We start from the raw sequence: 27148 nt of genomic DNA on the forward strand, positions 1-27148 counted from the left end.
CGTGGGCAAGGCAGAGGTTCAGTCAGGGCTAAGCCAAGGTTAACGTTCAAGAAAAGGCAGGTGATGATCTTAGGGCAGGAGGCAGTAGCATGGGCAGGGTCAGGCTGAAGGTCCAAGTCCAGAGAAGATGGCAGTTTGGGTGGGGAAAGGTGAGGTGCAGTAGGGTGAAGCGAGGCACCAGGAGTCTGTACTGCTACTGCTGCTGATGAACTGCTCAGACTGAGGAGGTGGTTCTGAGGCCAAAGCTTCATAGGGCCTTCTGGATTCCAACTGGCCTGAAGAGCCAAGCTGACGATATTCAGGCTGCGCGCTACTACAGCCAAGATAGCGCCCTTAACTCACAGAGCTTAATTTGCTGGACTTGCCGAAGAACCAGAAGTGCTGGTGGCACAGAAGATAAGATGCCAGAGCTTGGCTGCCAGTGACAAGGGCTTCTTGGCGGCCTCTTTCAGTCTAATCCAGTAGCCAAGTCCAGACACAGACAAAGGGATTCTTTTCAAAGCTTTATTCCTCTTTTACAACTTAACAACTCTACTGTTAGCAACTAGCTTTGAGCAGCAGAGTACCTATGCCCTAAGTTGGAACAGTTGGTCCCCATTTGAAGGAGAATCACTGGCAGACCCTGAACTTATGGGCTGGGGAGAGTCCCTCCCCTTTTCTCTTGGATCCTCTAGGCGCAACCGTTGTTTGCGCGTCAACTAGGCACTACGCCTCCTTTCCACGCCCTCCATTTGGTGCCTCTCCCTGCGTTGGCGTCGCGCGTTCAACAAGTCCTCTTCCCACGCTCTCTCACTTCCGGGACCACTATCTATGTCAAGAATGCCAGTGGGAGGAATCTCTGCCAGCTGTTGGCCCTGGGCAGGATGAGTGTGCTCCTCTCCCAGGAGCGGCTGCTCCACCTCAGAATCAGAACTACTCTGGGATTCTATGGGCTCAGTGTCCACCCTGACAGCCAGAGGCCCTGGTTCAAAGTATATATATACCCAGTGCCTTATGCATTCAACAGGATGCTCACTTGGTAGTGCTGTCCAGTAAAATCACTTGGAAGGCAGCACAATGGGGAATTACCCCATTCTTCTTCTAGTGGTATGCCCCTTACCAGCCCCATTGGTATTGATTAGGGATGACCAACTATAGGCTCTAGGTACCAGATACAAAACAGAATAATCGAGTTTCTGGAGGCCCTAACAAACATTAATTAAAATGAGATCCAGATTTAGTATATAGTTTCACTTACAAGCAGAACAGAAGTACTGGATTTGACACTTGCAAATACTTATTTGACACTTAAATACTTTTTAGGTACTGATACCCTTTTTGTACTGAAATTATGAGTTCGGTTTTGATGATAAAAACCACGTATCTCTCTTTCATTCATAATCAGTTCTCAAGGCAAAGGTAGCTGACATAATTTAATATGAAATCTTCACTCTGATTAATTGCTTACTGAATCTTACATGCTGATATGTAATTTGAACAACTACACTTTGTTTGCAATTTTCCACTATAATAATGAATAGTGTCTGTCATCAGAAAAGTTGTATCAGCAAACCTCTTCCAAACTGTGTATCCAAATGTTATGTCAGCTATTGTGAGTGAGCATGGTGTTTATTTAAAGCTTTAATTTGATTAGGGTACATTTTCTCAATCCTATGTGATTAACTGTCATTATATATATATATACACACACACACACACACGTGTGTATATATATGTGTGTGTGTGTGTGTGTGTTGGATTATATATCATAAATATATTATGCAAACTTCATGTCAACATTTTTGTGCAAAGAGATGATTGGTACACTTCAGTATTATGCTCTCCTTCAGGACATGCAACATAATGTAATGTCAAGGCAGCTGAATTACACAGTTTGTCACACAGAAAACAAACATGATCAATACAGAATTCAGTATTAATCTGAAAACTAGTTACTTGCATCTTCTAGTACTGCATCACAATTTTATGTTAATCTGTTTGGTAAATAGTTACTAATGGGGCACTATATTAAGTATAGTAATTACTTCATTACGTCCTTGAAGCAAATCTACAAAAAGATGTTACACAAAGACACTCTGCTGAGACACAGCTACCAATAGATGGGGTAGAATGTACACATGGGGTAGAACATCAACATGGCACATGTAAAGCAGAGGTCAAGAAACACTGAATACTGTATACTGCATACATAGGTGTATGCAATAGTATACAGTGTTCGCATCTTCCTTGATACAGATGGTGAGTTATTTTCTTAGATTAGCCACAGCAGCTCTCTGAAAAGTCACAGCAACTCTCATGGCAAGGACAACTAAAGAATGAAAAGAACACATAGAACACACAATCAGCAAAGAGATTTCACTATCAGACACTGACAGGAGGGGAACATGCATGCAGTAGACTCCATTAGGTATAGCTACAGAATATCCAGTAATGTCAGTAATGTCAGTACAAGACAAATGCATGTGCTACCCAAAATAAAAATACTGCCTCTTCCCTAGAACTGAATACATGAAAGATTAAATTTGCACCTCTGTTCATTATTGATTTTCCTGTAGCAAGAAAACATGGCAAGAGTCCTACCCTGTATAAACAACAAAAACAACAGAACTTTAATGTTCAGTTAAGTGAGTGAATCAGTAAAAGTTTGTCATAGTATGCACCGGATTCATGTAGGAAATTCATCATGAGCTATATAACTCTAATTTTCTCCTACAAGGGCTCTATATATCTAGACTACTGTAATGCGCAGTACATGGGCTGCCTTTGAAGACGGCTCAAAAACATCACCTGGTGCAGAACACAGCCACCTGAGTTTTGGTGGGGGTCAGGCGGTGCTAGGGATGTTGTGGGAGTTTAAGAAGGGGGTGGACTCTGACCGACTCCCCCCGCTTGGCCTCCCGGACCCCATTCGCCAAGCCATCACCACTCACCGGATCTGCTTGTCAAGCACCTGCGCAGTCTGCAAGCGCCTCAACGGCTGTCTGTCGTCTTATTGAGCCACCACTTTGCCTAAAAATGGCGGCTCAGGGTTTCTGGATATGTAATGTTATGTAAATGGTGGCCGTAACAGGGCCATTTACACAACACTACAGGTGTGAGTGATCCATTTACGCCTGTGATGTTGCATAAATGGCCCCTTTACAGCCGCCATTTAGGTCAGTCCATCCATTCCTATGTATCACCTATACTGCACTGGTTACCTGTGCATTTCCAAGCTCAGTTTAAAGTGCTGGTCTTAACCTTTAAAGCCTTAAAAGGTTTTGGAGCAAACTGCTTGAAGGACTGCCTTCACCCATATCAGCCTGCCTGCAGTTTTAAGATCAGCAACAGAGGCCCTTATCCACCTTTAAGGGCAGTTAGGCGAACTAGTACATGACAGAGGGCATTTCCCACAGTGACCCCACACTTCTGGAATAGGTTGCCACTGAGGGTTCATCAGGCCCCATCACTGCAGGCTTTTAGTGAGGCCGTGAAAACCGACGTGTTTAGTTTGGACTTTCTCATATTATGGTGGAGGTTTTTATGCCATTGATCACTGACTTTATGAAATTTGTGTTGTTTTATTACTGTGTCTATTTTATTGTTGTAAGCCGCCTTGGGAGGGCTTCTGCCCTGAAAGGCAACTTAGGCAACTTTTAAATAAATAAATGTGCACAGGAAGCTGCCTTATACCGAGTCAGACCATTGGTCTACCTAGCCCAGTATTGTCAACACTGACTGGCAGCAGCTCTCCAGGTTTTCAGGCAGGAGTTTTTCCAGTCCTACCTGGAGATGCCGGGAATTGAACCTGGGACCTTCTGCGTGCAAAGCAGGTGCTCTACCACTGAGTTATTGCCTCTCCCCTGAGCTACATCCCCTCCCATCAGCCCCAGGAAGCCAATGGTCAGGAATGCTGGGAGTTGTAGTCCAAAACATCTGGAGGACACTAGATTGTGGAAGGCTAGTGTAGAGTATCTGCCGGGAATTGAACCTGGGACCTTCTGCATGCAAAACAGGTTCTCTACCCCTGAACTATGGCCCCACCCCATATATGATGGCATCACCAGTTGAAAGCAGTTCAAGGTAATCTAGCAGTCCCCTATAGTGGCAGATTTGCCAGATTAAATTTGTCCGCAAAAAGGTCCAGTCTTCCTTACAAACCTTCAGGGAAAAGACATTTTACAACTTCCCTGGACAATTTGTCCATAACATTCCTGAAACCCAAGTTGCCAAGCATGTCAATTCCATAAAACTAATGCATTCATCCTACATGTTTCAGTTCAGTTTTACTGTTCCGGTTTTACTGTTTCCGTTCACTTTTACCTTCCTACACATGTAAACGCATTGGTTTCCTCTTGTTCATTTCTCATCAGGCTAATCAAATAACATCTATGTTCAGATGATAATATTGTCCTTTTTTATTTTATTTTTTTTAGGAAATAGCTGATTTTCCTTTATTGGACTTGCTAGGAAGACTATTGAGATAATGCTTACACTCCTCTCCTAAAACAATATAAGATGTCTTATTATAAAAATCAAATGCCAAATGTTTAATAAGTAAGTAAGAATTTAAAAATGTAAATAAGTAAAAAGTAATAATTGTATTAAAGGGAAGATGCACGAAGGCACAAGCAGGTTCACAATGAATTCTGGGTAAATGCCATAAAAATAATTGTCAAGATGACCTGGATGGTATCCAAAGAGAAAATGCTGAGTTAAAGCGCTGTTAGTTGGGCCAAAGAGTTATTTGAGTAATGAACAGGTGTGAGACTTTATTATTTCAGGTCAAAAGTATACTTAAAGTTTTCACTCATCAATTAATGAGCAGATAATACTGCATAAAGTATACACATTAAAGAGCTTGATATACAGATGTCTAGAAACATTTATAGACTTCCGTTTAATTGGCAAATTTTGAGTAAGAAGCTATCTTCTCAAACATATGATTCAGAACTGATAGTATCTAGCCTGAAAGATGTACATGTAAGCCTTTTTGTATGATCTAGAGTTTCAGGAATATTTGATAACAATACGATAATTAAGACTGTGAGTCCTAATTTATGGGACAGTAGAAAATGCTAGCTATGAGGTAATTTGTACACAAAAGAAGTATAAATATGTGCTGATCTTAGAATGTAAGAGCTTCTTATTAGAAGCTCACCAAGCCTGTGTACCTTCCAGCTGAAAATTCAGTATTGAATAGGGAACTTGATAATTAGAATGAGATCCCTCGTTTTTAAGCTACTAGGATGAGAAGTCTAAGAACAAGACATATTTAGGAATTATATTTCCTGTTAGGCTATTAAGGTCTACGAATCTTTAACACAGGTCAGTTTAATAACAAGAAATGTTATGTTATTTTATGCAAGTTATATTTTAATGTGATATTACAAGTAAATTTCTAATAAAAATGAAACATGGATCAAAATATTTTTCCCCTTACTAATTCTTGTTAGTACAAAACCAACATTGAGTCCATTTAAAATAATTTTTGGTATATACTTTGTTTGAATTTTTGGTATATATTTTGTTTCGGTATATACTTAAAATAATTCTTGAACAAAAGTTAAAGCCTTTTGGTATACAATACCCAGACCTGTGTTGATCAGGTATGCGTAGTTAACTGGCAGCCAAAAACTTCCTAAATACTGAGACTACAGTTTGAAAACAGTCAACAAAGGCCAAATTCATATCAATATCTCAGCTTAATAAGCCAAAATATGCAAGAGCCGTTTGCCCACCCCTGCCTTCTTTCTTTCTCAGCAGACTGCAATAAGGCAAGTAGTCTTCAATTAACAATTGTTTCCAGTTATGCCTGAACTGGGAAACTATGGTTACCAGGTTAGGAACAACCTAGGGTCTTAAACCACAGGAAAAGATGGTTAACTGCACAGGCACAAGGTTCATTTATATCTCCAAACAAGGTCATTATCACTTGCCCAGACATTCCAGTAGTTTGGATAATATCACTCGGTTCATTATGCATTTCTAGCAATGGGATTTTTGAAGCCAAGTTACCTAGGATCAATTGCACATGAACTATCTGAAGACTAGAAGGAAAAGACCCCCCTGAGAACCAATTTAGGTGGTCTGTCTGGAGGGTACAGGCTTACTTGCACAAGCAATATGAAAGGCCTGCTTGTAAGAGCAGTGTAATCTGCTCACACCATCAATTATTTATACAAATGAACCAATGGACACACAGTTGGAAACTGGTCTAAGTTTCAGGGGCACCAACTCTGCCTGTCCAGAAATGTTCAGGGTATGTGCTCTTTTACAAGATTATATGAGAAGGCCCGGGAGGACAGAGCTCCTCAAAGCCTAGTGAGAGAACAGACTACCTTTCCACTCTGTCAGATATGTATTCCAGGGCTTTCTGACATGAAATGTAAGTATAATGTGCTGCACAGTTCATGGGGCTTGCCCTTAGGGGAAATCTTCAGTTATCTGTTTTGTCCTCAGGCAGGTAATAAAGCTTATCAAAGGACCCCTGACAGATGTCTGATTCCTTCTATTCCAGACAGACAAACTTTAACAGGCATGTACTGTACAGAAAAAATCTTTTTTTGTCTGCAGGTCAAATATTTTATGCAGCCTATTCATTTATAGTAACAGCCTGGGCCTAGGTAATAGAATCATTGTTGTTGTTGTTCAGTCGTTCAGTCGTGTCCGACTCTTCGTGACCCCATGGACCATAGCACGCCAGGCCTTCCTGTCCTGCGCTCTCTCCCGGAGTGTGCTCAAGTTCATATTCATTGCATCGGTGATGCTATCTAGCCATCTCATCCTCTGCCGTCCCCTTCTCCTTTTGCCTTCAGTCTTTCCCAGCATCAGGGTCTTTTCCAGAGAGTTTTCTCTTCGCATTAGGTGGCCAAAATATTTGAGCTTCAGCTTCAGTATCTGTCCTTCCAATGAGCACTCAGGGTTGATTTCCTTTAGTATGGACTGATTTGACCTCCTTGCAGTCCAGGGGACTCGTAAGAGTCTTCTCCAGCACCACCATTCGAAAGCATCAATTCCTCGGCGCTCAGCCTTCCTTATAGTCCAGCTCTCACAGCCATACATTACTACTGGGAAAACCATAGCTTTGATTAGATGGACCTTTGTCGGCAAGGTGATGTCTCTGCTTCTTACTATTCTGTCTAGGTTGGCCATAGCTTTCCTCCCCAGGAGCAAGCGTCTTTTAATTTCATGGCTACAGTCACTGTCTGCGGTGATCTTGGAGCCCAAGAAAGTAAAATCTGTCACTGCTTCCATTTCTTCCCCTTCTATATGCCAGGAAATGATGGGGCCAGATGCCATGATCTTAGTTTTTTTAATGTTGAGTTTCAAACCAGCTTTTGCACTCTCCTCTTTCACCCTCAACAAGAGGCTCTTGAGATCCTCTTTGCTTTCTGCCATTAGGGTGGTATCGTCTGCATATCGGAGGTTGTTGATAATTCTCCCAGCAATCTTAATTCCGACCTCTGATTCATCCAACCCGGCATTTCTCATGATGTACTCTGCATATAAGTTAAATAAGCAGGGTGACAATATGCAGCCTTGTCGTACTCCTTTCCCAATTTTGAACCACTCGGTTGTTCCACGTCTGGTTCTTACTGTTGCTTCTTGACCCTCGTACAGGTTTCTCAGGAGACAGGTAAGGTGGTCTGGTACTCCCATCACTTTAGAATCATACCTACCAGTAAAAAGAAAGTAAGCAAGAAAGCACTGGATACTTATAATTGATGCATATTATGAAATTGAGATCCCAACAGTTAAATACTAAGGAAAAGAATCAATGCTTAAGAATATATTGCATACCAAAGTTCATGTTCAGAAAACATTTCAATGAATTGTAAATGACCAAAAAGAATGGCTCTTGGAATACAACTGCCAATATGACTCAATACTGGAGACGTCTGAACTACAAAGCTAGCTGTTCACACATAACAAGGTTGTCGTGTTCAAACAGAGGCACTGTCTGCAGCATTCCCAGCTCTTTCGCTTTACCACACAACCCACAATCACCTCCTTCGTAGGTTGTGCATGATGTGCAAACCCGGAGCACTAGGTTGTTTAGGGGCTAATCAACCTAGCAGTTAACCCAACAACAAACCCAGAAAATAATAGCTTGCTCTGGGTTCACGCATTGCACTGCACAATGTAGGAAGGAACCTATTGTGGGTTGTGCAGAAAAGCGGAAGAGATGGCGGCACTGCAGACAGTGCACTTGCTCATGCATGACAACCCACTGGTTTTTAAACTGATGGGTTGTCATTACAGGCGAGCCAGCTTACGTAGGTCCATAAAGGCCCTATGGAAGAGCTCAGCCTTATTTAATTTGGGGGGTCATGGTTCAATAAGCTCCTCCTTTCTGTATGTAGCAAAATGAATGCTCCAGTTTGGCATACTGCACAGAACTGGGGAGTATTACACGCACACATAATAGGTTGCAAGCTTTTTTGTGGCTTTTACAAGTGACAATGCAATTTTCGAAGTGTTTCACTGTCAAAAGCTCTGATGCCCTGCAAAATAGCTTGGAGCCTATGAACTGTGTTCTGCTTGCAGACTGAAGCTTTCTCACCCCTCCCTTCCCTCTCTAGCCACAAAAAACCAATTCCTGAGGTTTAGAGGACTGTGTAGAATGCCATTCAATGCAGTGCGGGGAGTTGGAGTATAGATAAAAAAACCCACTTCCATCTGCTGGATACAAGCCAAGAGTCAGCAGTACACCTCCTAAAGATGGCTCCCTTCAGACCTTTTGGATAACAACTCCCATACACTTCGGCAGCATGGTCAATGGTCAAGGACTTGGGAGTTGTAGTTCAAAACGTCTGGTGGGCATTAGGTTGCCTACCCCTGTCCTAAAGGAATGTTGCTGCTAATGTCACATGACCAAAACTCAAACACTAAACAGTTGCTCCCAAGCAACCAAGCATTACCATTGCCACCAATGTATCTACTAACGGGGGGGATACATCCACACATACAGGGCCAGTTCACACAACTTCACAGTCCACCATGAGTTATTTAACCCACAGTGAGGCTGCGACATATGGGGGGCATGTTTGGCTGCCATTTTGTCTATCCAACCCCTGCTCGGGGGTTGTCATGTCACGCAAACCTGGCACACGTGGGTTATGCAAGGATTAAACAACCTTTGCATAACCCTAAAACAGACCATAGGATTTTGCGAGGGTTGTTTAACCCTCCCATAACTGACACTTGCTGGGTTTGCATGACACGACAACCCCTGAGAGTGGCTGGATATGTAAAATGGCACCCACGGGCACTACGGCCTGTCGTGGGTTAAATAACCCACCACAAGCTGCACTGTATTGTGCAAACCAGGGAAAACAGGGAAACACTGCTGAAACTATGTTTGAAACTCTACCACTGCTTTTAATGTTAGTTTGGGACATGAGATACCCTGTGTTTGGGAATAGCAGCTATATGAAGTTGAGTAAGGAAAGAGGAGTAACATGCACAAGTGAAATCAGAAGAAGGCAAGCACTCTCTAAGCAGTTACTGAAAAGGTTGGGTACACAGGCTACCTAAAATGACTTTTCCAGACATGCTCCTGTATGCATGGCTGCTAAAAGAAACCACAGTACCTAGTACGGTGCATAAACATGTAATTACCAGGAACAGGGGAGATTTGTATATAATTATAGACTGGTTCACACATGCAGGTATACCCACTTGATGCCTCATGGTTAAATTTGTCAACTCTTAAATAATTCATGAACAGTTGTAAACGAAAAGCATTGTGTTTGTGGTACAACGAAATTGATTGTGTCTGCTCTGTGATGACTCATTCACATACGGAACTCACCTCTCAACCCTGGAGACATCAACTGATGAAGATGTGTACCAGCCCAAAGAATGCACATTTCCTCATTTTAGTGCCAAGACTGCTTTGGTTCCCTTTAAGATGCTGAATGATTTCACTCAAACCTGAATCAACAGGCACAGAGTGGCTTTCAAAGTCAAACAAATGTATCTTCACAGCAGCATTTACCACACCCTTATCTACTGGAAAAAGGGAACATCAAGGCTGCTAGTCATAAACCAGAATTTATGTGACAGTCATCCCCGTGTGTATACACTTCCTTGAGGAGTTGAGCCATGCATTTTATATACATTCTTAACTTTTTTCCCCAAGGTAGTGCAGTGTAGAGACGGGACTTAAAACTCTTTTCTTAGTGCATATCATTGTGAATCTACTACAGTTCTCACTACATCATTTACTTTGCCAACAGTCTAGGATATGTCTTGTGCTCACACCAAGCTAATATAAATATAATTTTAGATAAAGATAATTCTGCAATATAGATAGATTTGAAAACAATAGTGACCTTTAACTACTTATCTATTTTAAGGAAGGAATGTAATTAAGTTCAATTCCCTTGTCTCCACTGGCATGGCCATATAAGGAAAGAACTTCCAATATATGCAGTCACTGTTAATTATATGAGATAGATATAGATATAGATATATGGAATATTCAATTATATGGAATAAATATAGGCACTCTCTTAGTCATGGTCACTTTATTTGTATAGCACTTTTCTGTATACATTATGCTCAAAGCAATTCACAATAAAGCATGTCTAAAACACAGTACATCCATATCCATGCATTACTGGATTTTACTTCTCTTTCATATCCAACACTGAAAATTAGTTTCTCAGTCAAATTCTGGGGAAACTACAGTCCTGTCAAATACCAAAGTGATGATCCAAGCCAGAGTTAAGCACACTCAAGCCTACTGAAATCAATCCGCTTAAATGTGTGTTAGATTGTGTTCTTAACAAGCATGTTCAGAGAATGGTGATACTGAAATAATGCAAATCATTTTGACATATTAAAATGTAGCAATATCCAGTCAAAGTCCAACATGTTTTAAGTCCCACTGATGTCAACTGGAGAGTTGAACATGTGCTTAAATCTCTCCCATTCAAATCATTCAAAGTGATCAACTTTGGCAGATTGTGCCCATATTGTTTATCTTCTTGAATACCGTACCTGCCAGGACCCTAAGACCATCTTCAGGGGCCCTTCTCCAAGAGCCTCTGCCAAAGGAAACGAGGTGGGTGGTTACCAGAAAGAGGGCCTTTTCTGCTGTGGCACCCCAGCTGTGGAATGAGCTCCCTAGAGAGGTTCGCCTGGTGCCCACATTGTACTCTTTCAAGTGCCTGGTGAAGACCTTTTTATTTTCCCAGCATTTTAGCATTATAGTTTTTTAACTTAGCTGTTTTACATCTGTTACCATATTCTAAATCTCTGCATTGCTGCTAGGTTTTATTCTGGTTGTATTTTTATACTGTAGTTTTAAGCTTTCATATTTTATATTGTTTTTATTCTGTACTTTGTGTTTTTAATTTTTGTGAACTGCCCAGAGAGCTTTGGCTATTGGGTGGTATAGAAATGTAATAAATAGATAAATAAATAAAATAAGGAAAGAGATGCTATAGTCTTCTTTACCAAAGGAATTTCAGAGAAAACATGGCTAGGAAAAATATATATGGTCTTTGCTCTTAACGGGCAACAAATGGGAAGAGTGCCTTAAGTTAAAATAAGGATTACTATCAAGCTAGAAAAATGTGACAAAAAGCTTTACTGTCAGTATTAAGTAGGCATGATCAGCATTTCTGGGTAATGACTGAAGTGCTCTTTAACAAGATGAAAGTATTAAGTATCTATTCAAATCCAACCCAGCTCTCTGTGGAATAAAATTCCAGGCATCACATTTGCTGTAAAAATGAGGACTCATCACACAACTACCCCAAAGGCAGGAAGATACCTTTAAAAAACTTAGATATACATAAACACTGTAGTCTTCCATAACTGCTTTGAGTTTCCTGATGTTTTAGATGTATGTTTTAATTACCTTTTGCATGTCACTCATTAGTTCTTGCATACTTTCAAATTGTAAAGATATACACACCGAGAGTCTTCCTACAATAATCTAGATTCTCCCCAACCCCTGCAAGGAATTAGAAGCTATTTTTACATCAACTTGAAAAAGACCTTATGTTGACGCTTTTACCGGTGTTCCAATATTGGTCTATTGTATGTGGTTAACACTGTTCATTGAAAAAGAAGAGAGTACTCATTGCATGTAATCATTTAAGAATTGTAAGTATCTAAACATTTACATGTTTGTGATTCTCTGTCTTAGTACAATACAGGTACTACTTATATAGATGTTATTGGGTCTTTATAGATTACTTCCAAAATCTAACACAGTTAAAAAAAAAAAAAGAATCAGATGACAGAGATAGGTTGGAGATGTCTTACACAGTTTGATCATGCGGTGTAAAATAAGGCATACGTAAGACAGCTGGTTCCCAAAATTGCATCTCTCCGACACAATCTGAGCTGTCAAACTCGGAGCATGTCAAAGAGAAAAAGGAAGGGAAGGGGAGTCAATACATCCAAATGCACACCATTCCTTCCCAAACACCAGACCTGGCTTTGGAAGGAGCTATACATTTCTGGATAGCTCCTTCTGTATTTCCGCTACCTACCCACAACCAACTCGGGGTCATTGACTACCCTTTCTCTTCCTTTGAAAGGCAGCTTCAGGGCGGTAGGAACTAGGAGCAATAGACCTGACGCTCTCCCGCTCCCTCCACAAAATGATAGTAACTTCATTAACAAATACAATTAGGTGTTTATAGAATGCACTTGAAAACCAAGTACATATTTATCCCAATAGTGAATCTGCAATGCCGGCAATCACACCAGGACAATGTTTAGATTGATTTGATTCAGGCTCTCAAAAGAGTCAGGCAGCCTTTATGTTTTAAACTGATATTTTTCCTTTCCATTTGCAGAAGCAGGCTGAGATTGCCAGATCCTTTTAACTATAGCCAGGAATGATGCTTAGAAAATGTGACTACGGTTATTGTATTTGTAAGACTTTCAGCAGAAAGACTTTCCCCCTCCCTCATTTTTTTTTCCTGTAGAAGCAAAATGAGCAACAGAAATGCCAAAAATCAACCACAGATTATTATTTTTTCCAAACTGTTGAGACAGCTTTCAGAGCTTTAAAATGGAAAGCAAAATAAAGGAAGGTTCGTAAAGGGGGGGAGGGAGGGGAGACATTGCTACTCCTATTGCTCAGAGAAATGGTAACATTATCATGCGTTATGTTATATTTTTCTCACTAGTCAGTTAGGATTCTCCTTCAAAACACATCTGATACAGCAGCAATCATGGACGCCAAATGATTCAGAAACCAAATGTTCCTCCCTCCTGCCCCTTCAACTTCTTTCCAAAACTGAATTCTTCGTCCAGGTAAATTGGAAGGTGGTCACCTTGCAATTACAGGATTTAATCAGATTGTGGTGATTCCAAACCTAAGAGTAAAATCCAACATAAGTCCTACTTAGAGTAGAACTATTGAAATGAATTGGACTTAAGTTAGTCACGATGAACTTAAGTCCCATTCATTTCAGTGGATCTATTCTAAGTGGAACTTATGTTGGATTTTACCCTAGGAGTTAATTTCAAGTTGGTTACACTAACAGGCATCATTTCCAAGAATAGCCTCTGCCCAACAGGATGTAAAGTGACTATCCATATTTTTAAAATGGCAAACATTTAGAATATACAGCATATGCTCAAACTGTCCAATGTTAAATCAACCCACCCAATGTTCTGATGATTGGATTTTAACTTTTAAAATAAACACTTTGTTCCATGCAATACTGAGGAGAGGAGAAGTCAAACTTACCACCACCACCTCCAAGAAGAGTTGCATTAGCTATGGAAGAACAAACAGAAACAAGGATTACATTTCCACATATCAACCTGCACAGCAAATATTTAAAAAAACACATTTGTTAATTGAACAACAACAACAACAACAACCCTATATTAATGTAATTTTTCAGCCAGCCCATTTTCCCTCTTGATACAAGGACTATAGGCATTCCAAAGATTATTTTTATAATGACATAGAAAAAAAATGCACAACTTGTTGTTGTTGGGGAGGGGGTTGCATAGCTGAAGTGAAAGTGATAGACTAAGTCACTCATTAATCCGAAAGGCCCTTAATGTCTTGGGCTTGATGGACATCTCATTGTCTGGAAAAACATTTTTATGGAACTTGTAGTCCACCCTCAACAAGCACTGTGGGAAACGATGCTTAGGCTGCAATACCATACCCATTCAACTGGGTGTATGCCCCACTGAACTCAATGGGACTTAATTCTGCATAGACCATGTATAGGGAGTACACTGTTACAGCATCATTTCCCACCCGGGAAAAGGACCCTCCGGACCTCTACCATCGTTGCTGGGGCACCCTCCACTGCCTGTTACCAGTTCCCCCTTCCCCAAGATAAGCCTGGCATTGTGTCCTTCAACTGTTTAAGTTGAACTGAAAGAGAAACTCCCACTACAACCACCCCTGAAAGATTCTGAGATTTGACTTTAATGTTCAAGGGGCTCAATTAATTTGGGGAGTGACCACAAGGTTGCTCACACATCCCTAAATAAAACATGAGATAATTTTTTCCCCTAAATACTTATCCCTAAATAAAATATGAGGTAAAATCACTTATTTCACAGGAGAAGCCCCATGGGGAATAGGGAGGCAACACAGTTGAAAGGAATATTCTGGCATCTATTTAATTCTGCTAAACCTACTGAAGATTCCTACTTTATGAGTAGAAACCTTCAGTAGGTTTATGAGCAGTACATCTCATTAACAAAATCATATGCATATGCATGAACACTTATGTCTGCACATTCACACAAACTGAAATACACCTAAGTACTGCAGCGGATACCAAACCACGACTTCATCTGTTAAGATACTACTTTTACCTCCATATAATCCATTAACAGATGTCTGATCAGTACAATAGTAGAAAGCTAGAAACTGAAAGCGGGAAGTACTAAATCCTAAAAATGTCATCTAAAACCATCATTCTGCCAGTGCAGGATCTTTCCCTCTGTGTAGGAGAGCTTCATCTTAACTTAAACTATAGTCCTTGAAATGCTCACAAAACCTCCCACACCGGGACCACACTGTTCTTGCATCTTCTCTTGTGGTCATAATTGAGCATGTACACCACACTGTTACATGCTGACTGGACATTTCTACACATACAAGTGACTTTCTTTTATTCATTGCAGATCTAATTAATCCAGAAGAGTCACAACTTCTTGTTCATATACTGGCAATCTCAAGTGCATAAAACAAGAAGTAACACAGTATAAAACACACTTTCGTTGTGCATCAGCAACATTTAACCAGGTGTGAAGCCTGAAGGTGCGCCTGCTCTTGCATCAGTGAGGTCCACCCCTGGATAATGGGAGTGTATTTCAGGCACCCCTTCTCACTCTGCCGCCATGGTCACTTGGGGTGGGTGGGGGGAGGGACAACAGGAGGTCATACACAAGTGGTTTGTACGGATGAGAGCACCTAGAGCATCTTTACATGATGTGTACAAGCAAACACATACATGCAACAGAAGTATCCTTTTCTTCCTCCTTTCCCCTCAGTGCTGCTTCCATTGGCATTGTATATCAATTTGGGTGTCCTCACAATTAACCTCTGCTGTTATATACCAAAGTTGCCTGAAAGAGGAGACCGTACTTCCATGGGTGCTGCCTCCTTACTGGACATGCATTCAGGAGCATCGAAGAAGGACAGGTTAAGGCACAATCTTTGCATATTTAAACAGAAAAAAATAGCCCTACAACTCCCAGCATGCCCAGCCAGCCATGGTGGGGAATGCTGGGAGTTGTAGGACTATTTTCTGTCTCAACATGCATAAGTTGCACCCTTAGAGATTGGATTCTAATCTTAATCTTCAAACTCAGCCTTTGTTTTATTAATTGATTACTTTTATGATCTGGCTTTCCTCCAAGGAGCTCAAGGCTGACATGCACATTTCTCCCCCAAATTTCATCCTCACAATAGCAAGTAATAGTAACCCAATTGAATATTTATTTATTTATTTATTTATTTATCGTGTGGCACATTCACATCGCGTTACAATAAAAACATAGAGCATAAAAATATGAAATATAAAATATAAAATATAGACAGGAAGATCACAAACGTATGTCTAGGTTACAGATGTGGTTTTTTGCTTCAGTTGTCACAGCCAGGAAATCAGCAAAGTTTCCATTGTAGGCTCGGTTTTGACACTCTGTCACTATATGTTGGATAGTTTGTTTTTCAGCCCCACAATCACAATTTGGTGATGTTGTTTTGCCCCATTTATAAACGTCATCTGCACATCTACCATGACCCGTGCGAATTCGGTTCAAGGTTGTCCATATCGCACGGGGCTGGTCAAATCCAGGTGGTTTTTCCAAGATGCAGGGCAAGCTTCAGCATTGTGGAGGGCAGTTTCCTAGCCAATGTTTCCACGTGTTGTGGATATTAAAATAATCTTCTAGACGAGCTTTAGCGGTAGAAATGGCTGGATGTCTCGATCTTAGCCTGTTTCGCTCCAAGTAGCTTACGTCATTTAATATTGGTAGCTGGAGATTGTCAATAATCTTCCGATATTCTTGAAGGTCACTTTTTCGTCTTACATCCGGAGGTGATATGTGGCTCAAAACAGGCAGCCACTATGTGAGAGTAGATCGTATCATCCCACTAACGATGTGCATTGGCTCATGCAGTTGTGTATCGATCTTTCTTGTGTACAGACTATTAAGCCACACTGGGGCACAGTACTCTGCTGCTGAATAAACCAGGTGACAATAGTATCACTAAGTAATAATGATTAGTGAGCGCACAAGGGAAGGAGCCAGGGGCCAGTAGCAAGCACCAGGATTTCAGCCTCAAGGAGCCTGGATGGACGCCAATGGACTCCTGCCAGCCTCAGAGAAGCCTCTACCTTGAGCAGAATACTAGCTATCATTCATGATATATACATCATGCTAATGCTTAATTTCACTATTGGCTTTTACATATAAATTGAGTATTTTAATTTGAATGGAATTGTTGTTAGATCACACAGCAGTGTCTGGACAGGTGGGGAAGAACATGGAAACTCAAATAACTTCTCTTTAGAATTCTCTCTTTCAGCAGTATCCAATGCTGCCACTGTGCTAGTGGAAATCATCGCTCGCACTGGCTAGTGCAACCAGAAACTAGACAAAACTACAGCTTCTGGAATGGGACAACAGGACTCACAGAAGCCAGCTCTGCTGCCTTGTCCCATTCCAGAAGTGATCGTTTTGGCTAGTTTCCTGCTTTGTACAAGTAAGCGCTCGTTTCCTGTTGCGCTAGAAGTTGCTCCCGCTATCACAATATGCTTAAAGCTGATGGATCACCAGTACTGGATACCTGCCCTTTGTGGATAATGCTGTCAACAAAATTATTCAGTTCAGTTTCAACATTCACAAGCAGTTTGGAGGTTTTTTGCATCACATACCTGGATACACAGAACATGGAAATCGGTTTGTTTGTTTTTAATGGGTGTACATTTTCTCATAGTAAAATATATTTTACAAGTATTGTAGGATTTGTTTACTTCAAAGTACTGTATTTCTGCAGTGCCTCTGGAGATAACATGTTTGTGACATTGTAAACAATTTAAAAGAGCAGCATTGATTACTTTCGCTGAAAAATAGACATTTAGCCACTTTAAAATGCTAAGTTCTTCAGGATCATCTTTTCAGCATGCACTAATGGCTTTAATAAAAAAAAAACATACACAACTGATATGCCACACAACTGAGTATCTGTTGCTATAATAAAATATACTTTAATGCTTAATTCACATTGTATTGATCCAAGCCACGCATTCTGAAAAACAAGTATTTTGTTTATACTATTAAACTGCAATAGATAGATAGACAGATAGAGGGTTGAATCTGGAATTTGTGAGAGAAGGAAGGCACTCTTTTGAGATTAGTAAGAGAAAGGACACTTTTTTATTTCATCAATAAAACATCACAGATAGGTGACAGCTAGCAAGCAGGATACCAGCAATTTACAATACAGGCAGCTATATTTCCTCTAACATGTTCCAGAATATATCTTTACCGGTCATTGGCATTTTGCTTGAGCTGTTCTCTCATACACACACAAAATCCATTCAGGACAAATCAAAAACAAGGTAAGAATGTTGAGAGCAAGCAGCTCTTCTGAATGCTACACAGGAAAATCTCTCTTGGATAAGATAGTTATGAAAGAACTGCCAATTAGTTACATAATTTTTAACCATCTGTCAAAAGTGTAATTGACCAACACCATTATTATATATATTCAAGTTCAATCCCAGACGTCCATTTTTATTTTTATTTCAGTCAGTCTTTGATTAGAGTTGTTTTTTCCACATATTGCATATAAAAATGTAGAGGTATATTAGCATTGTGCAGGAAGGGAAGGGACCCCTCTGTTCACAGTGTGAAAGAAGCAGGATCCAGTAATAACCATGCTTGCTATTCATGAATAGCTTAGACAGTCATGCGTACATTCCTTATATGCAGCCCAAATAGCCTATTCCTTATATGCAGTCCAAATAGTCCATTGTTGTTGTCTATGACAGTGGTCTCTAAAGTGGGATGCACGCACTCCAGGGAGCGTGCAACATGATCCACGGGGGTGCGCAAGCTGCCTGATCATTGAGCAGCCTCCCACTGCTCCTACAAGGTGGGTGGCAGTAGGAAGCTCTCAGCTCCTGTCCTATTGAGAGCAACTGCTTTGGGCTGTGGTGCCTTCCTGCTGAAGGCAAACAGGAAGGAAATTACCCCTTCCCACTCTCCTTTCGCAGAATGAAGCCGAGAAGGAAGTGGGCACTTTCCTTTCAGCTTCCATCCTGCCAAAGGAGAGCGGGAAGGGTTAACAGCCCAGCCCAAGCCACCAGTCAGCCAAGCAGTGGGGACTCTGTGCAGGCTGCATGCAGGGCTGGCAACCAGAACTCCCAGCTCGGGCGCAGGCAGGAGCCCGGCCAAGCATGCCTTTCCCTTCCTTGCAAGGAGAACTTTCCCCTCCTTGCAAGTTGACAGCGGTGCCCTCGTGGATTTACAGATTATCTAGTCTGAACTAAATTCTCACAAAATGGACAGGTGGCTTAAAAAGAACTGAACTTAGAGCCAGACCTTCGTGTCACTGTATCAGAAAGAGTTAAACCAAGATTTTCAAAAATAATGAAGCATATCCAATCACACTGCCCTCACTAAAAATAGTATTATTAATATTATTTTTTAAAGTGAGAGCAAAAAGGGGTTTTGTATCGTTAAACAATATTTTTATAATCGTTTTTAAACATTGTATCTCATCTTTATCTCATCCTGTTCAATTTTTATTTTTGTGTATGTTTTATAATGTACATAATATATTAATACAGTAGTACATGTATATAATTTATAAATTAAATATTCATATATTGGGGGGTGCTCAAAAAATTTTCACTGACAGGGGTGTGCAATCAAAAAGGTTTGGAGACCACTGGTCTATGATATTCTGCATGTTCATGGACAGAGAGCATGGAGAGGTCTTGCTCCAGCTATGAATTAATGGGATGCTGTTTTCTTTTCAGTGCTGGAGGATTAATCTCTTTGGAGATGTATCTATTAATGCATAAGGGCCCAAGGGATCCATTTACTCTGCCCATCTGATAAATTCCATAATGCTGCTGTGTAGTTTAAAAGTGCATGGATGTCATGGAACTTAAGAGAGACCTCAAGAACAAAGTTGATGTGAATATAAACATCTGTCCAAAAGGCAGACAGCACAGGACACACCCATATCATATGGTATAGTGTTGTGGGATCATGACTACAGTGCCAGCATTTAACTAAAGGGGCAATGTATTTGTTTGTTTTCTAGAACCAACATTAGGGTGTTCAATAGGTTCTAAACAACATTTTTTTTTTAAATTAGCCTTTGGTCTAATGACGCTGAGTGAATTGAGGCCAACGCACTCAGCAATAGCTGCTTCTGGACTTCATGTTAAAAAAAACTCCGATAGCAGGGCTGGGAAAGACTGCAGTTGAGACTTCCAAGAGCTGCTACTGGTCAGATTAGGTAACACTGGGCTAGACAGTATTTATCTATCATAGTATAAGGCAAGTTGTTATATCCTTATGTTTCCTGTAATGTCTTCCTACGCCAGGGGAGAGGAACCTGTGACCTTCCAGATGTTGCTGGACTCCAAAAACACATCTGGATGGCCACAGGTTCCCCACTCAGTGACTTACATTAATCCACTATAACCAGAGACAGTGCTTGAGTGTTACACTTGGGGATAGTGTCCTGAGAAGCTACATAAGTTGATCAACTACCTAATAAGCATCACATCTTAAGAGATGGTGGGACTCACTAGAGCTTGTACTACTATTCAGTGACGCACCAAGAAACAATAAAGGGCATGAGAACAACTCCCCTAAAAATAAAATAACCACTGCCAAATCTCCCCGTCTTCCCAACATCTAGGATTAAGGGGAAGAATTTACCAGGATATATGGGTGAGTCAAATTATCTTTAATTTTAGAAATTAAGCAGTGCTGAAAAATCTTCTCCTGCCCAACATGTATATGTCAAAATTTTGTAAAAGGCTTCTATAAAGGTCATTTTGTCACTGGAGTTTACTTTTGAAATCCAGGTACCTTTGGACAGGCTCCACAAGCATCTACTCTATAGACTCCAGGCCCCAAATATGGGAAACTGGGAACACCCATCTTTACACTCATTGAGAATTTAAAGTGTTGAGAAGAAGCTGGCTAGAGAACTAAAAGGAAGTCATCAATCTCAGACACTGACTAAGCACTGAACACTGATTAAGTGTGAATATGATACACAACCCTGCTAAATTGAAGTTGCACACAGACAATACCTCATGCTGACTCTCTGATAAGACTAGGTGACAGTGTCAGCAATTCTATGTGAACTCTCACTTTTCTTGAGGACGCTTACTATTGTGTGTGATTGCTACAAGGCTCTATTCACTACCACAACTAAAGTATTTTGAATTTGCATGTAAATAAACTTTTTTTACTTGCTCAACATAACTGAGAAAATAATAATAATAATAATAATAATAAGCATTATTATTGATCTATCCAAACAATATGAAAAACCTGGCTACTGAATTAAAAATTAAAGTATTAAAAATACTTCACATATAACACCTTGTAATTCTGACAACAACCATGTAAGGCAAGTCAGTATTATTATCTCCATATTGCAGATGGGAGAAGGGAGTGTGAGGAGAGGAACAGCAGTTCACCTAAGGCCACCTAGTGAATTCACAGCAGAGATGGGGTTTGAACCAGAGACTTCTTGAAGCATAGTTCTTAGTCTTAACCAAAATGTAAGTGGTAGGAAGATTTATGCCATGTTATATTATTTTCAGTTAGCTATAAATGGTACATCTAACAGAGTCAAATGCAGGAAACAAGATGACAAAGTCTACTGGTATAAATAAGTCCCAGTCATTTAAATTGTTTTAGTCTGAGAGCTAACCATAACCTTCTTTACATTCCAGTAGGTAAAAGAATGGAAGATAGTTATCTGAAGAACTGTTACCAAAAAAGGCTCAAAGTACAGCTTACAAAGATTAGTAAGATTGTAAACCTCAAAGCAGGAACTATCTCAATGACATGACATAAAAGAAAAGGGGGACTGGGAGGGAGGAGGAAAAAAGCAAACTCAGGCATTAGGTTTTAATTCCAAATTCTTATAGGTATTGTCTTAGGCAGGAGAGGGCAAAGCAAGCTCCCTGCATCTGTTACTTCTCTGGTCGATGAATGAGGCCAGGTTGGATTCCCTCTTTATTATTATTTTAAAAAACATTTGTGCCCTGCCCTATATCATTAAGATCTCAAGGCAGCCATGACATTCTTCTGGAGACACAGGGGGTGAGACCTCCCAGTGGTCCTTGGCCTCCTGGCCAATAGAGGATACTTGAGACAAGACGGCAGAAAGCTGAAAGCTCCCTTCCTATAGGTTTTATTTCCCCACATGACACAAAAGGGAGGCTACTAAGGTAGGTAGCTATATACTTATAGTAAGAAGAAGGAAAGAACAGACCACTCCTGCTACCTTGAAAATTTTCCTTTTACAACAAGGGAGAAAAGCAATACAACATCAGACTAGTTCTCCCAATTCCAGCAGCTCCAATAAACAGCCTATAGATTTCTACCCAAAGAGATACCACCAGCCACACCCCTCCTCTGCCCCACTCTGAAAAATCCCCTTGTATGCATAAATGCATAAATACTTGAAACCTGGTATCATTAAGGACATGCAAATACAGTTGTGGTGACATATATGGAAAGGGCAGAGGAGCAGTCATCAAGATATAGAAACTATACACAGACACAATCAATCATAATTTTTGGCAGAGCCTAATACTTTGCTAGACAGACCTTCCAACTAGAACATGTAAATGTCAAAGTCACTGGCTGATACTGTAATCCAATTTCTTGGATGTAATTGAGAGGAAGTTAAAAACTGTCTAACACACAGTAGCCAAGCCCAAACACATGAGTAATCGTTTGGGTTCAAGTCTACACTGAACAGTGTAGCCTGAAAAAAAAACAACAGCAGCAACTCTGATGATTAATGATACTAATGGGAGTGGAGCCATTTGGTATTCTGAGCTTTGAAGCTACTAACAGTGAAAAAATGCGTCAACCATTATAAAAAGAACATAATAATAAAATAAATCACTAAACCACCACTGTTCTCAGATGTAGGATTTTCTGTCCAAAATCCACCTTACAAAACTTTCAGATGGGATACAATCATACAGGCAACCAGGAGTGGCAATCTGTCCTTTGTTTAAGTGTTTTTGGGTTGGATCCAGAGTTGCTACTCCAAAAACAGATGGGCTCCTTCCATCAGCAAGAGGGAACAGGGATCCAATAGATACTTCTTGCTGGAGGAAGGGGGCAGGTTGGCGGTTTTCACCGATTCCTCCTTCCCCCAGCAGCCCCTAGCATCACCTCACATATTGTTCTGGAGGATTCTGCCATCCTCTGGAGCATATTTTTCAGGGCCTGGCGGGTGGGGGTGGGGTGGCTGCAGGGGGTAATCAGCAAAATTTCCCCCCTCCACTCCATGGAATTGTTCCATTCCACACAATTCTGGATCCAACCCATAGTCTTAAAGCAAGTATTAACCCTACCCCACCCTGCTGAGGTCCATTCCTCTAAGGGTTAAAAAAGAACGAGAGAGAGAGAGAGAGAGAGAGAGAGAGAGAGAGAGAGAGAATACATGATCAGTACCATTGTTTTTGTCCTGAGAGTAGTAAGGGTCTCTTTTCAGGTAATAGATCTCATTCCAGCTAAATGGAAAACACTCTCTGACCCAGCTGTAATATCAGAAAAGTTAGTTAAATGGGGACAAAACGATAAGGAAAACTGACATAACTATTAAAAGAAAGTAGATGTATAAGGAACTGTACAAGGACAGTAAATTATATAGTGATCATCAGAATAAGGCTATAGAAGGACAAACCCATTTATTCTTTATAGCAAATGCAACCAGTGTACAAATAGTTTTCTCACACATACACACCAGAAAGTGAACACACACAATACAGACATGCAGTAGCCACATTTATCAGGCATTCCTCCCATTCAAGAACTTTTAATATGAGTGGAAACTCTGCAAGAACAGCTCCTATTGAATTCAATGAAGATTGTCAAGGAGAAGTACCCAAAAGGATGGGGCCGGTAATTATTTCAGGTTTTCATAGGTTTTCTTCCAATTTCTCACTTATAAAAGATTGTCTGAAATCAATAAATCATATTTATGTTTTAAAAGGAATCAAGCTAGTGTGATGTCTTCCAGACACGACCATAGAGAGGTCAAAAATGGGAACAGTGAGAACACAGTATTATTGTTTGTATATGTGGTAAGGATACTGATGAAAATAGAAAAAAGAAATCATTCTAATATGAATATGAAGCAGTTATTGCCATAATTTCTCAAACACTTAAATATATATACATATTTGTAAATTGCCTAAAAATTGCTTTCATACATAAACCAGAAGACATTTAGAACAGAAATACCATAAAAATAACATATATGCAACTGATACATTACGGAGGAGCCAGTTACATACTGTACTGAAACTGTCCTCACATGATCATCTTACAACAGTTGGTCTTCAGCTTTTAAGTGTCTGCTTGAAAAATAAAAAGCCAATATGTCATATTCTCAACTTGGCCTATAATGATCTATTTTCCAATTAAATAATATCAGAAAGTGCTTGTTAAACAAATACAAAACTAATAAACCAATCCATTTGTGTTCCACTTAATGTATTATCAATTCTAGCTAATTTTGAAAGTTTATATACAGTAGGAACAGTGACATGATGCAGTTTGCAGTTATCCTTTTCTCCCTTCAAGATTCCATGAAAACCAGAAGAATGTTTCAAAACCTTTGAAGATAAAAGAAACCACAACCACTCATCCTCTGGAAAGGAAGACAGGAACAAACAGCAATAGTCAAGTTAGAAACACTTGTAATAGCAAAGATTTTCGTGATATAGGACAGTGTCTTTATCTGCTGGGTTGTTTTTCATCTTTTCAAATTGTAGGTGATTCGTTCATGGGACGTCTCACTGGTTTATCACTGAAGCTATATTGTAAATAAATAGTCAAGTAGTAACATGGCTTCTCAAATGCAACTGAAGTGGGATGCATGTAACCATTGAAGGCCGATTTGCCTGATTCATATGGGGTAGGGCTACGCTGTGGATCACTGCCCTAGTCTATGCAAGTCAATGCATATCGTACATCAAAGGTGTTGTAGTCCTGTAAACATCAGTTGTTAAATGCAGACTATTAAAATGCTATGATGGAATCTTTGCTGACTTATGCAGGGGATTGATTATACATTTAAAAATCAAAAATGGGACACGCAACAAAATCATACAATCAGAAAGCTGGAAGAGATCTTGGAAATCATCTAGTCTAACTCCTTGCTAGTTGAAACATCTGCAATGCAGGATGGAGCTACAGAATCCCTGACAGATGGCTGTCCAGTCTCTGCTTAAATACCTCCAACAAAAGAGAACCCACCACCTACTCAGGCAGTCTGTTCCGCTGCTCAACAGCTCTTACAGTTAAGAAGTTTTTCTTCATGTTTAGATAAAATCTGTTTCCTTGCATGTTCCACCCATTGATTCTAGTCTCGCCCTCCTGGAGCAACAGAGAATTCAGCTCCCTATTCTGCATGACAGGCTTTCAGATATTTGAAGGAGGCTATTGTGTATCCCCTCGGTCTTCTCTTCTTGTGGCTAAACATGCCCAGCTCTTTCAATCGTTCCTCTGGACACACTCCAGTTTGTTGAAGTCCTTCTTAAAATGTGACATCCAGAATGATACACCGTACTTCATCTGTAGCCAGTGCAGAACAGAGCAGAATATATATACACACACACACACACACACCCCGCCCAATACCCAAAGCTCTCTGGGCAGTTCACAAAAATTAAAACCACAGACTGCAACATAAAACAATATAAAATATAAAAGCTTAAAACTACAATATAACAATACAACCAGAATAAAACCTAGCAGCAATGCAGAGATTTAAAATACAGATTTAAAACACCAGAGCTAAAAGATTAAGAAGCTAAAATGCTAAAATACTAAGCGAATAAAAAGGTCTTCACCTGGTGCCAGAAGGAGAACAATGTAGGTGCCAGGCAAACCTCTCCAGGGAGCTCATTCCACAGCCGGGTGGACACAGCAGAAAAGGCCCTCCTCCTGCTAGCCATCAGCCTCATTTCCTTTGGTGGGGGCTCACGGAGAAGGACCTTTGAGGATGACCTTAGGGTCTGGACAGGGACATACGGGAGGAGACGATCCTTCAGATAACCTGGCCCCAAGCCATTAAGGGCTTTCAGTGTTAATACCAGCGCTTTGAATCGGGCCGGGAAATGGACTGGCAGCCAGTGCAGCTGGAAAAAGTATTGGCGTAATGTGATCTCGTTGGCCAGTCCCTGTTAACAATTTTGCTGCCCTATTTTGAACTAGCTGAAGTTTCCAAACCGTTTTCAAAAGCAGCCCCACGTATAATGCATTGCAGTAATCCAAACGAAAGGTTATCAGAGCATGGATAACTGTAGCTAGGCTATCTCTGTCCAGATAAGAGGGTAGTTGGTATATCGGCCTAAGCTGATAAAAGGTGCTTCATGCCACTGAGTTCATCTGTGCCTCAAGGGACAGTTCTGGATCAAATGTAAAGGTAAAGGTAAAGGTGTCCCAACCAGTCGTGTCCAACTCTAGGGTGTGGTGCTCATCTCCATTTCTAAGCCGAAGAGCCAGCACTGTCCGAAGACGCTTCCATGGTCATGTGGACGGCATGACTGAACACCGAGGTGCACGGAACACTGTTACCTTTCCCGCCGAGGCGGTACCTATTTATCTACTTGCAATTTCTTGCTTTCGAACTGCTAGGTTGGTAGAAGCTGGGACTGAAGAGGGGAGCTCACTCCGTCACGCAGCACTCGGGTCTCGAACTGCTGTCCTGCCGACCTTCCAGTCTGCAGTTCAGCATCTTAACCACTAGCCACCACGGCCCCTTTACTGGATCCAAGAGCACCCACAAACTATGAACCTGATCCTTTAGGGGGAGTGCAACCCCCTCCAGAACAGGTTGAACATCACCTAGCCAGTGAACCACCCACTAACTGCCCATTACTGCCCATCATCTGGACATCATTCTTCTGTTAATGCAGCCTAAGATCACACTAGCTTTTGTAGCAGCTGTATGACACTGCTGGATCATATTTAGCTTGTAAGCCACTAAGGGCACAATCCTATGCACATTTAGACAGAGAAGAAGTCTACAACTTCCAGTATTCTCCAGCCAGCCATGTTCATCTCCAAGAGAAAACAATCCTACCGCAGCCACAACTGTTACATTCACCCAACTTTTCCCAACAGTGAGGAGTACCAAGGGCAAATGGAGGCCTTGAGCAAGCAGCAGTGGAGGCTTATTGGCATTTTATAATATTTGCATTTAATAACAAATATACAGGTTAAACATAGGTAAAGGCTTAAACACTCCAACAAACATCTGAAGTCCACTGCTCCCACATCAGATCTCTAGGGAAACAGACAGCACCCTAAGGTGCTTACAGAGCCCAAACTCAACTCTCTGATTCTGCACCTTGCACCTTTCTTCATCTCACTCAAACTGCAGTCACCTCTTTTGTTTCCTTCACAGATACCT

At 40.7% G+C, this 27148-nt stretch overlaps 1 protein-coding gene across 12 annotated transcripts in view; it reads right to left on the reverse strand.

Moving 5' to 3' along the window:
• Nucleotides 1–27148, reverse strand: part of MACROD2 (mono-ADP ribosylhydrolase 2) — a 1364729-nt gene that overhangs the window by 1158277 nt on the left and 179304 nt on the right. For all 12 annotated transcript variants that reach the window (XM_084824196.1, XM_084824178.1, XM_084824167.1 and 9 more), the window contains exon 4: nt 13706–13735. In XM_084824196.1, the coding sequence (XP_084680322.1) occupies nt 13706–13735 (30 nt within the window). The remainder of the gene's footprint in view (nt 1–13705; nt 13736–27148) is intronic.

This window comes from Heloderma suspectum, chromosome 1 (genome assembly GCF_057233095.1).
Source record: "Heloderma suspectum isolate Gila_16-S chromosome 1, 16-S_ref, whole genome shotgun sequence".
NCBI lineage: Eukaryota > Metazoa > Chordata > Lepidosauria > Squamata > Helodermatidae > Heloderma > Heloderma suspectum.